This window comes from Diospyros lotus, chromosome 9 (genome assembly GCF_014633365.1).
Source record: "Diospyros lotus cultivar Yz01 chromosome 9, ASM1463336v1, whole genome shotgun sequence".
Lineage (NCBI taxonomy): Eukaryota > Viridiplantae > Streptophyta > Magnoliopsida > Ericales > Ebenaceae > Diospyros > Diospyros lotus.
Window position 1 is genome coordinate 5,800,531 of NC_068346.1, and position 13,450 is coordinate 5,813,980.

The window sequence follows — 13,450 nt, forward strand, 5'->3', positions numbered from 1 at the left end:
TTAGCGACGCCACTTTTAGCGACGGAATTTAATGTTTTAGCGACGGATTTTTCCGTCGCTAAATGTCATTTTTTCTTGTAGTGTTTGATCTCTAAGTGCATGTGTATGCTATAAGCAAGTCAAGTTAGTGTAGTGTTTAAGATTTTAAGGTTTGCAATATGTTAAAAATTATTATGTGTTAAAGCATGTTCTAATGTGTAATGCCCACTTTTCTTAATAACAAGAGTCTGATCTTTATTTAAATATTGAAAAGATCAAAATTGAGGAGGAAAATGTGCTTCATCAATTTTCAAAATTTAATAGCTATATTTTTAAAGTAAGTTTGGGAATTCCTAATATGTATGACATAAGTACTAATCAATGACATTATATATATTCTAGGTTTCTTCATCTAATGATGAGGTTACTACGTCGCTAGAGTCGGGTCATGAGTTATCAGATACATTGGAAAACCATGAAGGGTGTTCTAACAAGATGGCTCTCCTTGGCAATTTGTTGACTAATACAACTAAGAAGATTCGATTGATGATCAAGAAGGAGGATGACTGAAAAAAGTTTATCCGATTGGTTTCAGATTACAATGTTTTTTTTTTTGTTATGACCTATTCTTATAAAACTTTTGAGGTTGTTTTGTTAACATTGAATTTTTTTTTGTTGGCTTTTGTTATAATTTCTTATGCAAGGTACACTTGGTTTGCGAATTTTTTATTTCTAAATATTTTAGTTGTTACTCGATTTATGTCTAAGTAATTTGTTTGATCTACATGTTTTTTTTGTTTTTTTTTTATTATTTAGTTTTTTTTCTTTTTTTTACTGATTCACACTTGTTTATTTATTCATTTTTTATGTTCTTTCACTTCTATTTATTTGTACATTTTTTTTAGTCCACTAATTTATAGTAGGTGTTTAACATTTTTAAGTACATTTCTAGCTACATTCTTTTTTTCCACTACACAAATTATTCGTTTCAGCAACGTATTGCATAAGAATTTATCATAATTGAGTTATAATTTGATAACATACACAATATTGAAATTATAACGAACAGGGTGAGAAACATCTTCAATCAAATAATTAAAGACGGACGACCAACGAATTCAACGACAAATATAGTGTATAAGGAATTCTTTCAAAATCTGTAATCATTTTGTTGTATTCTCATGATTGTAACGTGATTATTTTATTTACTTTTTACTTTTTTTTTGTAATATTTATTTTTTGTAACTACTAAATTATATAATTTTTGTTTTAACGATTATTTTTTTTCTTAGTGCATAGCAGTGGTGATCACTAGTTAAATATAAAATTATCAAAATGTACTAAGTGTATTGAAAACAAAAAAAAAAAAAAGCAATTAATTTTGCAACCAAATTACGAAGGAAGCTGCCACCTTACAATTAATTTTTGCAACAGGTGGCAGCTTCCTAGTGGCTTATTAGTATGTGATATCCAAGAACATCGTAAAAGTTTTTTTGGCTTTGATAGGCAAGTAGCTCGGACACGTCAAGAAAAAAAGGGTCGTGTCGGTGTTTGTACTGTGTAGGCGGCTACGGATACGGCAGTTGATTCGACTTGGGGTATATTTAACATTTTTATAATTATTTTAATTATTTGTATAATCATGTGAAATTTGAATTTGTTAATTATATTTGTTATAATTATATAATAGTAATAATAATAATAATAATAATAATAATAATATATTATTGTATTTTCGTATCTTAATAATTTTTTTTAAATTTTTATCGTTTTTCATATGCTTATGGTGTCGTATCTGTATCGGTTGCCAGTGATGCGACGCGAAAAAGAAAAGCTGACATCTAAGTTTGGACGTCCGTATGACGTAAGACGTTGTCGCCTAAGAAATGCTTGCGTCATCACAAGCGTGGTTTGCACGCAGTCAACCGGAACTGGTAGATGTTTGACCGGTCAAATATTCAAACTTTAATTCTCCTTCTTGCCCCCGACCTTTCTGGGTCAAATTTCAATACAGTGCATCATATTTTATAACTACTTGTTATATATAAATCGCGATTATATATATATGACTGTTAAAGTAAAAATAAAATTTGTTTAGAGATTAGGAATAAATGGTTAAATGGAAGCAGTTGTTTACGATAAAGGGTTAAATCTTATGTTTAAATTTTGTGGGCGTTGAAGCTGTTCGGATGGCAACAGATGAGGCTCGATCCTAGGCTGTGCCGAAAGGTCCAGTGGGGTGGGGGTGGGGGGCGCACTTGACACGGTTTGAATAACTTTCGTGGGTCCCTTCCCTCTTTTGTTTTTCCTTCCTTCAATGGATAACATATGATATGAGATGGAAGCTCCGCCTTTCTCTTGATGGCTTCCTTGGGGAAATTTCTAGAGAGAGAATGTCAAGGTGAATCATAAGCAACTTTTTTTACCTCTTTGACAGACACCCTTGGTTTGAAAATCTTTTAAAACTGGCTTATAAAACTAATTTGTAGCCCTGTCAGAAATTGGATAGTACGCAGCTGGTGGTGGTGGTGGGGAGACGACTTGATAAAAGGAAGGCAATTTGGGTTTTGCTTCTGCCCTTAGCTTTTATCTTTTCCCTCTGTTCGGTTCTCCATTGGTTGAAAAAGGCTATAATAAATTCAAACCATATCTTTGAGTGAAAAATCACAAGCTTAGGCCAATCAACACGCTAATTTTCGCCTAGGGATTTGTGATGTGATGTTACTCTGGAATCTTTTAAACTGGATAAGTAATTTATGCAGATGGCCACCAGTCAAGCTAGAAGCCGTAGCATTCAGGGGATAACCGCATGGACAGTGGCATTAACAGCTCTCTCAATGATTGCAAGCCACCTAGCGGCAAGAAGCAGACGGTTTACTTTTGTGGCTCAAAGTCAAATCAAACGTACATAATGACTCTCAAATTTGGTAAAAATATTGAAATTCGGAGGTACGTACCTATGTTGCACGGAAACGGAAACGGGAAACGGGGAAACGCGGAAACGGAAATGTGAAAACGGTATTTTTTAAAAAAATTAGGAAACGGAAACGCGGGGTAAACTGTAATTTTAAAAAATATAGGGGTGTATGTGAAATTAATATATCATTTATATACTATAAATAATATTAAATTATAATTTTACAAACTAGATATAATATTACAGTATTACCCTACACCGCAAGCTCTCAGAGATGAGAGACCCATGCCTTTGCTGTCAATGGCCGATTGCGCCTCTTCCTCCGCCTGCCACCGTCGCCAACTCGCCGCCTCTCTTGCCGTCGACGCATCTGTTGCCCTCGCCTTCGCCCTCGCCGTCGATCTCGCCTCTCTCACAGTCGATCTCTGCCATCGTTGCTGCCTCTCTCGGTCGCCATCGACGAGTCTCTTGCCCTCAGCTTCGCCTTCGTCTCGCCTCTCTCACAGTCGAAGTCTGCCACTGTCATTCGTCTTTCTTGCCATCGACGAGTCTCTTGCCCTCACCATCGAGTTTGATCTCGCCTCTCTCACAATCGAAGCGTTTCTGCCACCGTCGCTCGCTTCTCACCCTCGCCGCCGCCCACCGCCGTACACCATCTCTCGCCTCGACCGTCGCTACATACTCCATATCTCGCCTCCCCACCGACCGTCGCCGCCTCGCCTCTCGGTGACGATCGTCTTCCTCGCTGCAGGTGAGTGACTGGTCGCTGGAAACGCGTTTCAAGTGTGAAACGCGTTTCCCATATTTTCTGTAAATTGCGAAACGGCCCCTAAAACGTTTCGCAATTTACAGAAACGTTTCGAAGGCCGTTTCAGGCCATCTTCACGTTTCCGTGCTTCATAGGTACGTACCTGGGTATTTTTATCTGATATGCCCAGTTTTGCCTATATGATAATGTGAAAAGAATAATTTTTGTATTTAACAATTATTGCTTGCATCAAAGCCAAAAAAAAAAAAGATGGGCTCTGAAGAGATGAAAGAAATAGAAGGCACGGGTTCACTGTTTGAAGGTCCAAGGCAACTGCTGTGATCCAGCAGCAAAACGAAGAAGATGCAATTAGAGGAAATGAAAAGGGTTGCTGTTTCTGGGCAGAGGGGGTAGTCAAGTAATTTCACCCCGTTTCAATACGAACATTCCATTCGCATCCGAGTGATCCATCCAGCATAGATCTTCCGAAGTTTCGCGAAAAAAGAAGAAGAAAAAGACAAATATAAGACACACAAACAGAAACAGGGCAACGAAGAAGAAATAAAACAGAGGCCTTATTTACTCGTCAGATCAGAAGAGGAGCATGAATCCCACCCCCTCCCCGACACCAGAATAAATCTCTATTTACTCAATATCTTCGATGAAAACAATTCCACCACAGAGAGAGAGGGAGAGGGAGAGAGAGAGAGACTGTCTGAATCAAAAAATAATCATCAGAATTCCATTTCCATAGCAGAGAGCTACAGTTACAAAGACCACGAGAAAAATGATCAGGCCTGTTATGAAGCTACATTTGGAAATCGAAGCAACAAAAGAATCCAAAATCAAACTACATAAATACAACATATTATCATCCTGACAGAAACAGTTACACAGAAGCCAAGCTAGCTAAATTCATCATCATCATCTAAACTCCTTCCGATCCACCCAATTTATATCTGAACAAACAAATTTAATTTATTCTATTCGAAACACATACGAGGGTGGGACGGAGTCATCCTTGAGAGAGGGACGACACCCATCTCTAACCGTCCCCTTTTCTCCAAAACGCCGCCGCTGTCAAGACGAAGAAGGGGCCACCCTGGACGCCGGCGAGGGCCCGAAACAAGAAAACACCTGTTTCAGGATGTTCCTTAGGACCTGCCCCCTTCGCGGAATCCAACGAGGCGCTGTTCCGGCCGCCGCCTGGGCAAGGCGGAGGGGCCTTGGCTCGGCAGCGACAGGTTGAGAGGAAGGAGCCATGTATGTATACATATATAGTTGTTGTGGTAGGTGGGAAGTGAAGCGTGTGAGAGACAGAGAGAGAACGAACGCGGAAAGATCGGAGAGAGAGAGAGAGAGAGTGGGGGGGAAGCACCGACTTGAAGTATATATAAGGCAGACGCGTAGCGTATTAGTAGCGACTATAGATAGAGAGAGGGGGAGAGCAGTCTCACTCTCCCGCACCGAGTAAACTACCGTGTTCACTTCCCATCCAATTTTGTTCCGCTTTTACTTCGTCCCCAAGGCAAAGCCCAATGCCCCCCCCACGCTCACCCCCTCCCTCTCCCTCTCCCCCTCCCTTTCTGTGTATATATTATATTATTAGTTTTCACAATAGATCAGTAGTAGTTGAGGGTCTAAAACTTACCAGGCTTGAATTTGACTTCTCGAGCTCTCCCTTCTTGCTATCTTCCATTCCATTAAAATTTGAGTTTCTACAGTACTCACTAGTACTATCATCATCTGTTAAAGTTAAAACCCCAAAAAAATTTCCAACACCTTCTAATACTGAAAAAGTCTCTTTTTGGTTATTATAATTTTAAAACCTACTTTAGAAAAAAAGGTAAAAAGCTTGGTGAATTGTCTTCTCAAGAGGAATAAAATAACCATCAGTTTAAAGCGAGCAAGAGTACACAAAGCAACATTTTTTTTTTGTTTTTGTTTTTATGCTTGCTAGCTATTATCATTTTTCAAGGCATTAGTTGGATGTCAACAAAGTGCACACTGCCACTGGAAAGATGGAACGAACTCTTTGACTGGGTCGGCAATTGGAATGCTCATGAAATTGAAACTGAATTAATTTGGAATGGTTGGTTTAAGGGGATTTAAAGAGAGGTACAAGTGTTCTTTTTAATGTAACTCATGTGACAGATTAATATATAGTCATAATTATAAGATTATTAAGTTTTGATTTATTTTTTTTTTACCTTCTTTAAGAGTAGACATTTATACTTGTTTCTTAGATATAAAAGAAACAGAGAGAAGTAACAGTCAAAACAAAAAATGATTTTGTAAATAGATATTATACTTTCATTACCCATATTATATTATCCCTTCTTTTCTGTATGTATATATATACAGAGAGAGAGAGAGAGAGAGAGGGGGGGAGGGAGAGATAGAGAGTATTGAGGTATTTTACATTCAAAAACTTTCTTTGTTTTACATGATGGTCAGATATACACACACAAACACATATATATATATATGTAATAATAATTTACTTAATACTTCTATGGAAATAATAATCTTAAATGTACAAAAATAATTATTAAAATGAGATGTGAAATATACTATTAGTAATAAAATAAAAGCTAATTAATTTCAATAAAGTATACTGTTAAGTTGGGCCACTTTTGTATTGAATGCTCAATGCTGGTTGTTTCAGGAGAAAGCTTTTAATGGATGACTTATTATTAACTTTCTATATATGGTCTTTGACACACGATGCAATCTATCAAAGTACAACCATCATCCATATTTTGCAATGGAGTCATAAATAGATAAACATAATCAGGATGTAAAGAAACCATCTCAAGAAGCCTGACGAAAAGAAAGCCTATTTGGTGAGTCGATTCTGACGATCAGTTCATCATCCTCTATATCAGACTCATTGCTCGAGTCATTGATCCCACGGTTCTCGTCAATGTTCGAACTTTGATGTTGTCGTGTAGGATTAGAATTAGGATTTTGACTTGTGAAGACTACTTCATGGCGCTTTCTCACTGTGATTGATCTTTCTGACCTCATAGAAACAAGAGGTTGCCCCTGACTAGTCCGCACTCTAGAATACGACTGGCTATGCAATAAGTTTGCTCGACTACTTGGGAAGCTTGGGGCACGCCTTTGGTGGACCTAACGAACGAAAAAAATGTAGGTAGTAAGTTCAAAACAGTAGCACAAACTTGAACATATACAAGCATTCAGAATTAACTTCCAAAGTTCCATCGCTTTGCAGCTTTCATCAAGACAGCGTAGCCCCCCACCCCCACCAACAACCACCACAAAAAAAAAAAAATTACTCAAAAAAAGGAGGAATCGAGTTGCCCCAGAACCCCATGTACAAGTTTTAAGTGGAAAAAATATGCTCTGCTCTTGAGTTTTTAATCCTAGAAGTGTTAACTTTTAAACGCTGGGTAAAGGAAGAGAGTGAATATACCATGCTGCCGAACATGCTCAACTGCATTGCCCGGGTAGACAAGTTGGTTGCTTGTTCACCAGTCTTATTGGGACTTTGCTGATGATATCTTGTCTCGAAGAAATTTTCAGGCCAACTCATAAGGCCGCTATGCTCTTTGCTTAGGGAACTAGTGGGGTGATCAATTACATGCGACAACAATGAAGATGACCTTCTCTGTAGAACTCTGTTGGTTTCAAACGCAGCAATGTCAAATATAATTACTCTGGCTCTTGTCTCCACGTGATACCAGGATCCCTGGTGAGAAAAGCTGCTTTGCTTGGCACCTGCTATAGAGTATGGAAAACAGAAGGATTACAGACCCCCCAATCCCTGTGCGCAGTAAATTTCATTCAAAAGAGTTCATAGTTCAAATAATTTCATAACAATTTTTTAGGATACTTTTTAATATCAGTCGTTAATTACAAGGAAAAAAGAACTGCAAACAATTTATTGATGCAAGCAAAAAAGAACTGAAAACAGTTTACAATTAACAACAAAGCAAGATATGATCATTATAATTGTAAATCAAAATAAAAGCCAGCTGCCCAATACAGAATTGGAAAAGAAAGACCTAGAACTCATAGAAAAAACAAAAAACATAGTGCAAAAGAAATGATTATAGATGCAAACAGAGTCAGAAAACTAAAACCATCAGCTCAACATTTCTGAAAACCTTTCACATGCATAAGTACACGTCATAGCTTTACTGAGAATAGGCCAAATAGCCTAAGAAAGCTATTTTCCTTGAAGAATCAAGTGGAAAAATGCAATGATATACTGCTAGCAGCATTGCAATATAAAACGTCTCCTCTCCGGAGAAGTATATGATCTTCTTTCCGTGAAAGTTCAGCTGTTGAACAGGGCAACTCAGATTGGATAATACAAAATTTCTTCACAGTATCACTTGTATACCGTGTCAAATGAACAGGGAAATGAAAATGAGATAAATATATAAACAAAAAAAAAAAGGAAGGGTCAGTATTCGTTACAAACAGTAATTAAATATCAACCCCAGAACAAAAACATCTGAACTATGGTTGTGGCTGAAGCAAGAACAGACTCTTGTGTGATAATTATCCACTGTCAGCTGAACCACAGGCAGAAGAAAAGATTACTAATAGTTAGAAACTGTAAACCTGTGAGTGAGACTGTTAGGACTCCCATTAAACAAACTTATAAGAGGAGAAAGGAGGGGAAAGGGGTGGGGACCACAGGGGGCAACCAAGTAAAATGACTCAAGGCTAAAAGAGTCACAAGTTAGTTAGAAAAGAATAATCGAGCATGTGGCTAGAACAAGTGAGAGGAGTAGGTATATAAGGGAGGAGAGAAAGAGAGAGAAGGCTGGGGAAAATTTGTTAAAGAAGTTGTGGGAGAGTGAGGCCCTCTCGAATATGCCTGGTTTGTGTTCTTTTATTGTTTTCGCTTACATCCATTGTGGAAGCTACTATAATTGAGGGATTCCTATTGTTTTTTTTTTAGTTGAGGTTCAATCAATTGTGAAGAGTTCTATCATTTTGGTATCAAAGCGTGATCCGTGGGGGTGTCTGTGTTGGAGAGGGTGGGCGAGTTAGAGGGGAGGTTGGAGACTTACCAGCAACAAATAGAAGGGAGGATGGATGGTCTACAGGCGGGAATGAACTCACTAAAGAACAAGTTCCGAGGATGCAAGGAATAAAGAAGAGTTTAGCAACAGTGTTGGAACAATTTAACCTACTGGCAGAGAAGTGGGGAGAGCAAGAGAGGGGACGAAAGGGGAAACGGGGTGAGGAGGACGTACCGGCGGACTCATCCCTTGCTTTGGGAGGATCGCTAGCACAAGGCGATTGTAGCCGTGAGGTCAAAACGAAGCACGAAGCTTCCAGGAGGCAAGATGGTAGAAACCAGCGGCTGGAGATGCCGATCTTCGAAGGGGGTGACCCTAATAGGTGGGTTTTCAAGATCGAGAGGTACTTCACCGTCAACCAGTTGACGGAAGCTGAGAAATTAGACTCAACGGCCTTTTGTTTTGATGGCCCTACACTTGCCCGGTTTCAATGGGAACAGAGGCGGTGTAAAGTCAGGAGCCAGGAGGAACTTAAGGCGATGCTAAGAAGCCGTTTTGGTCCACACAAGAGGGCACGATGGAGGAGAGATTCTTGGCTCTCAGGCAGTGCGGGTCTGTCAAAGACTATCGTCTCAACTTTGAGACATTGGCTTCGCCACTTGAAGGCATGTCGGAGACTTTGCTAGAGGGCCAATTTCTCAATGGGTTGAAGTCGGATATTTGGGCTGAAATGTGAGTGTTAAGACCGAATGGGATGGAGCAGATGATGGACAAGGCCCAAAGAATCGAAGAGAGGAATCAGGTGGTCCGTGGGAGCCCTTCCGGAACTGGCCAGAATAGAGGACCAATTCATTTCGGTCATTCTGGTCCAACTCCGAATCACCCAAGGGTGGTGATTACGCCTTCCCCACTGGCGTCGCCAAGATCACCGACGGTTAATGCGGCTGCCTCATATCGGTCGTCGGCTGCAGGTAAGTGGAGCACTCATCCTTTCAAGAAGTTGAGTGAGAGTGAGTTGCAGGCCAAACAGGCAAAGGGGTTATGCTTCCGTTGTGACGAGAAGTATTCGGTGGGCCATAAATGCAAGAATAGAGAGTTGCAAGTGATGGTGATCTATGAGGAGGAAAGGGATGAGAAAGAAGAAGAGATAGAGGAGGTTGGAACAGAGGATAATTCAGGGGAAGGGGGAGACCAAGTCAAATTAAGGGAGGTGGTGGAGCTATCCTTTAACTCGGTAGTGGGATTAACCCCTCCACAAACCATGAAAGTAAAAGGGGAAGTGGGGGGGGGGGGGGGCCAAGAGGTGGTGGTCTTAATTGATAGTGGGGCTTCCCATAATTTTATAGCAACTGAATTAGTGCAGAAATTAAGGCTGACCAGGACACAAACAAGAGGATATGGGGTGATCATGGGGTCGGGTATGGCTGTTCAAGGGGCGGGGGTGTGTAAGGGGGTGGTCTTAAAGCTGCAAAATATGGAAATAGTGGAGGATTTTCTGCCATTGGAGCTAGGGAGTTCAAACATAATCCTTGGAATGAAGTGGTTGGCTTCCCTAGGGGAGACACAAGTTGATTGGGGCTCATTGGTGATAAGATTTAAGGTAGGGGGGGGGGGGGGGGGCACTATGACACTGCACGGGGATCTTAGCCTTAGTAAGACCTTGGTAACATTGAAATCGATGATGAGGGTGTTCAGGGAAAATGGGGAAGGGGTGCTACTTGAATTGGGCAGCTTGGCTGCTGCTGAAAACAAGGCTGGAGGGGCAGCTCCAGACAGCTTGCAGGTGTTGCTCATGGAGTTCAAACATGTGTTTGAGGAGTCGGGGGGTCTTCCCCCACATCGGAAGTGGGACCATGTGATTACACTGTAATCGGGGGTATTGCCGGTGAATGTTCGGCCTTATCGGTATTCTTGTTTTCAAAAAAATGAGATCTAGAGGCTGGTTAAGGAGATGTTGGCAGCAAGGCTTATTAGGCCGAGTGTAAGTCCATTTTCCAATTCGGTATTGTTGGTCAAGAAGAAGGATGGTGGTTGGAGATTTTGTGTTGACTACAGAGCCTTAAATAAGATAACCATTCCCGATAGATTTTCCATTTTAGTTATTGAAGAATTATTTGATGAATTGAATAGGGATGTTGTTTTTTCAAAGTTGGACTAAAAATCGGGGTATCATCAAATACGAATCAGTCTTAAGGACATTCCTAAGATTGCTTTTCGCACACATGACGGACATTATGAATTCTTGGTTATGCCGTTTGGGTTAACCAATGCCCCCACCACATTTCAATCCTTAATGAATGAGATCTTTAAGGAGCAGCTAAGGCAATTTGTTTTGGTATTTTTTTATGACATTTTGGTTTATAGCAAGGATATGGCCGAGCATAAGAAACATTTAAGGTGCGTTTTGGGGCTGTTAGCAGTGCATCAGTTGTATGCTAATGCAAAGAAGTGTCAGTTTGGGCAACGGAAGATTGAGTACTTGGGACATGTCATTTCTCACGAAGGGGTGGCTGTGGATGACTCAGAAATTAAGGCAGTCATGGAATAGCCTAATCCTAAGTCCTTACGAGAGCTTTGGGGATTCTTGGGTCTTACGGGGTATTATCGGAGGTTTGTGAAGAATTATGGGAAGCTAGCATGGCCATTGATAGACCGCCTTTGGAAGGGGAATTTTTTTTTGGGATGAATTAGCAAAACAAGCCTTTCAATCTCTTAAAAGAGTGATGATCGAACTGCCGATGTTGGCCTTACCAGATTTTTCCAAGGAGTTCGTGGTAGAGACTAATGCATCCAGGCACGGATTGGGAGCTGTTTTGATGCAGGAGCAGCGACCTATAGCTTTTTTTAGCCATTCCCTAAATCCCAAAGGTTGACAAAGGTCCGTGTATGAGAGAGAGCTGATGGCCATGGTATTTGCGGTGAGGAAGTGGAGACACTATTTGATTGGGCGAAAATTTGTTATTCGGACAGACCAACGAAGCTTAAAGTTTTTAATGGAACAAAGGGAGCTCAGTTCGGAGTGCCAAAAATGGGTCATGAAGTTGATGGGATATGATTGTGAGATTCAATATCGACCCGGGTTGGAGAACTGGTTAGCAGATGCCCTTTCGCGTCTCCATTCTTCCGTTTCATTATTGACTCGCATCATTCCTCGAGTGGTGCAACTTAACCAACTTAAGAAGGAGGTGGAGGAGGATGTGACACTCCAACTAATAGTTAAGGAGGTGAAGGTTGATTCCATTAGAAAACCTGGGTTTACCATGGTAAATGGGCATTTGCTGTTCAAAGGGAAGTTTTATCTACCTAAAAGCTCCACCTTGATTCCTTTAATAGTGAAGGAGGGGCATGATGGTCAGATTGGAGGCCATTCCAGGGTTATCAAGACCTATAAAAGGATCTCTTCAAACATGTTTTGGGTGGGGATGAAGAGGGATATTCAACAGTATGTTCATGATTGCCCTGTGTGCCAACAGAATAAATATGAAGCATTATCACTTGGTGGGCTGCTGCAGCTGCTTCCAATTTCGAGCCAAATTTGGGAGGATGTGTCTATGGATTTCATTGAAGGGCTGCCAAAGTCAGGGGGAGGGATACAATATTGGTGGTGGTTGATCGGTTAAGCAAATACAGACATTTCATTGCTATAAAACACCCATTCACAGCAGCAAGCATAGCAGGGATATTTGTGAAGGAGGTTGTCAAGTTACATGGGATTCCAAACTCTATTGTCTCCGATAGAGATAAATTTTTTTTTAGTCATTTTTGAGAAAAGCTATTTCGATTGCAGGGCACTCAATTAAACAAGAGCAACTCCTACCACCCACAATCCGATGGACAAATAGAGGTCCTAAACCGCACCTTGGAGACCTATCTTCGTTGTTTTTGTTCGTCCAAACCTAAGGCATGGTGCAGTTGGTTGTCATGGGCTGAACATTGGTACAATACTTCCTTTCATACATCCTCAAAATTAACTCCATTCCAGATTGTCTATGGGCGTGAACCTCCCCCATTATTGAGATTTGAGAAGGGTACTACAACAGTTTCAGCAATCAAACAACAACTGTTGGAGCAGGACTCAATTCTCGATGAATTAAAGTCCCAACTATTGAAGGCTCAAGTTTGGATGAAGGAATTAGCAGATAGGAAGTGGCAAGATGTGCAATTTGATGTGGGAGATATGGTTTATGCAAAAATTCGGCCCTATCGGCAACAGAAGTTGGCAAAGAGACTGAATGAGAAGTTATCACCAAGGTTCTATGGGCCTTTCCCAGTGGAGAAGAGGATCGGGAATGTAGCCTACAAGCTATCCTTACCCCCTTCTAGTGCTATCCACCTCGTGTTCCATGTATCGCAGTTGCGCAAGGCGGAAGAAGCAATTAGGGAAACCCTCGAAATTCCTAATCAGCTTTCAGCTGAGCTAGAAATGATGGTGTCACCGGAATTTCTGTTGGGAATAAGGCCAGGCATAGGGAAAAATTTAAGGAACCTTGATGTCCTTATTCAATGGAAGGGGCTACCCCCATTGGAAGCAACCTGGAACCCTTACCACCGGATTCTACTTCAATTTCCAGAATTCCACCTTGAGGACAAGGTGAGACTTATGGGCGGGAGTGTTGTTAGGACTCCCATTAAACAAACTTATTAGAGGAGAAAGAATGAGGGGAAAGGGGTGGGGACCACAGGGGGCAACTAAGTAAAATGACTCAAGGCTAAAAGAGCCACAAGTTAGTTAGAAGAGAATAATCGAGCATGTGACTGGAAGGAGTGAAAGGAGTAGGTATATAAGGGAGGAGAGAGAGAGAG

At 40.7% G+C, this 13,450-nt stretch overlaps 1 protein-coding gene across 2 annotated transcripts in view; it reads right to left on the reverse strand.

Annotated features, from left to right (window-relative positions):
* Positions 1-6,277: 6,277 nt before the first annotated feature.
* The window catches only part of LOC127809667 (sodium/hydrogen exchanger 7), a 156,853-nt gene continuing 149,680 nt past the window's right edge, over positions 6,278-13,450 (reverse strand). The window contains exons 22-23 of one of the 2 annotated variants that reach the window (XM_052348650.1): positions 7,084-7,388; positions 6,278-6,779 (exon numbers count right to left, since the gene is read on the reverse strand). In XM_052348650.1, the coding sequence (XP_052204610.1) occupies positions 6,459-6,779; positions 7,084-7,388 (626 nt within the window). In that variant the 3' untranslated portion in view covers positions 6,278-6,458. Of the gene's footprint in view, positions 6,780-7,083; positions 7,389-13,450 lie in introns of those variants that run through there. The other variant, XM_052348655.1, reaches the window with a different exon arrangement.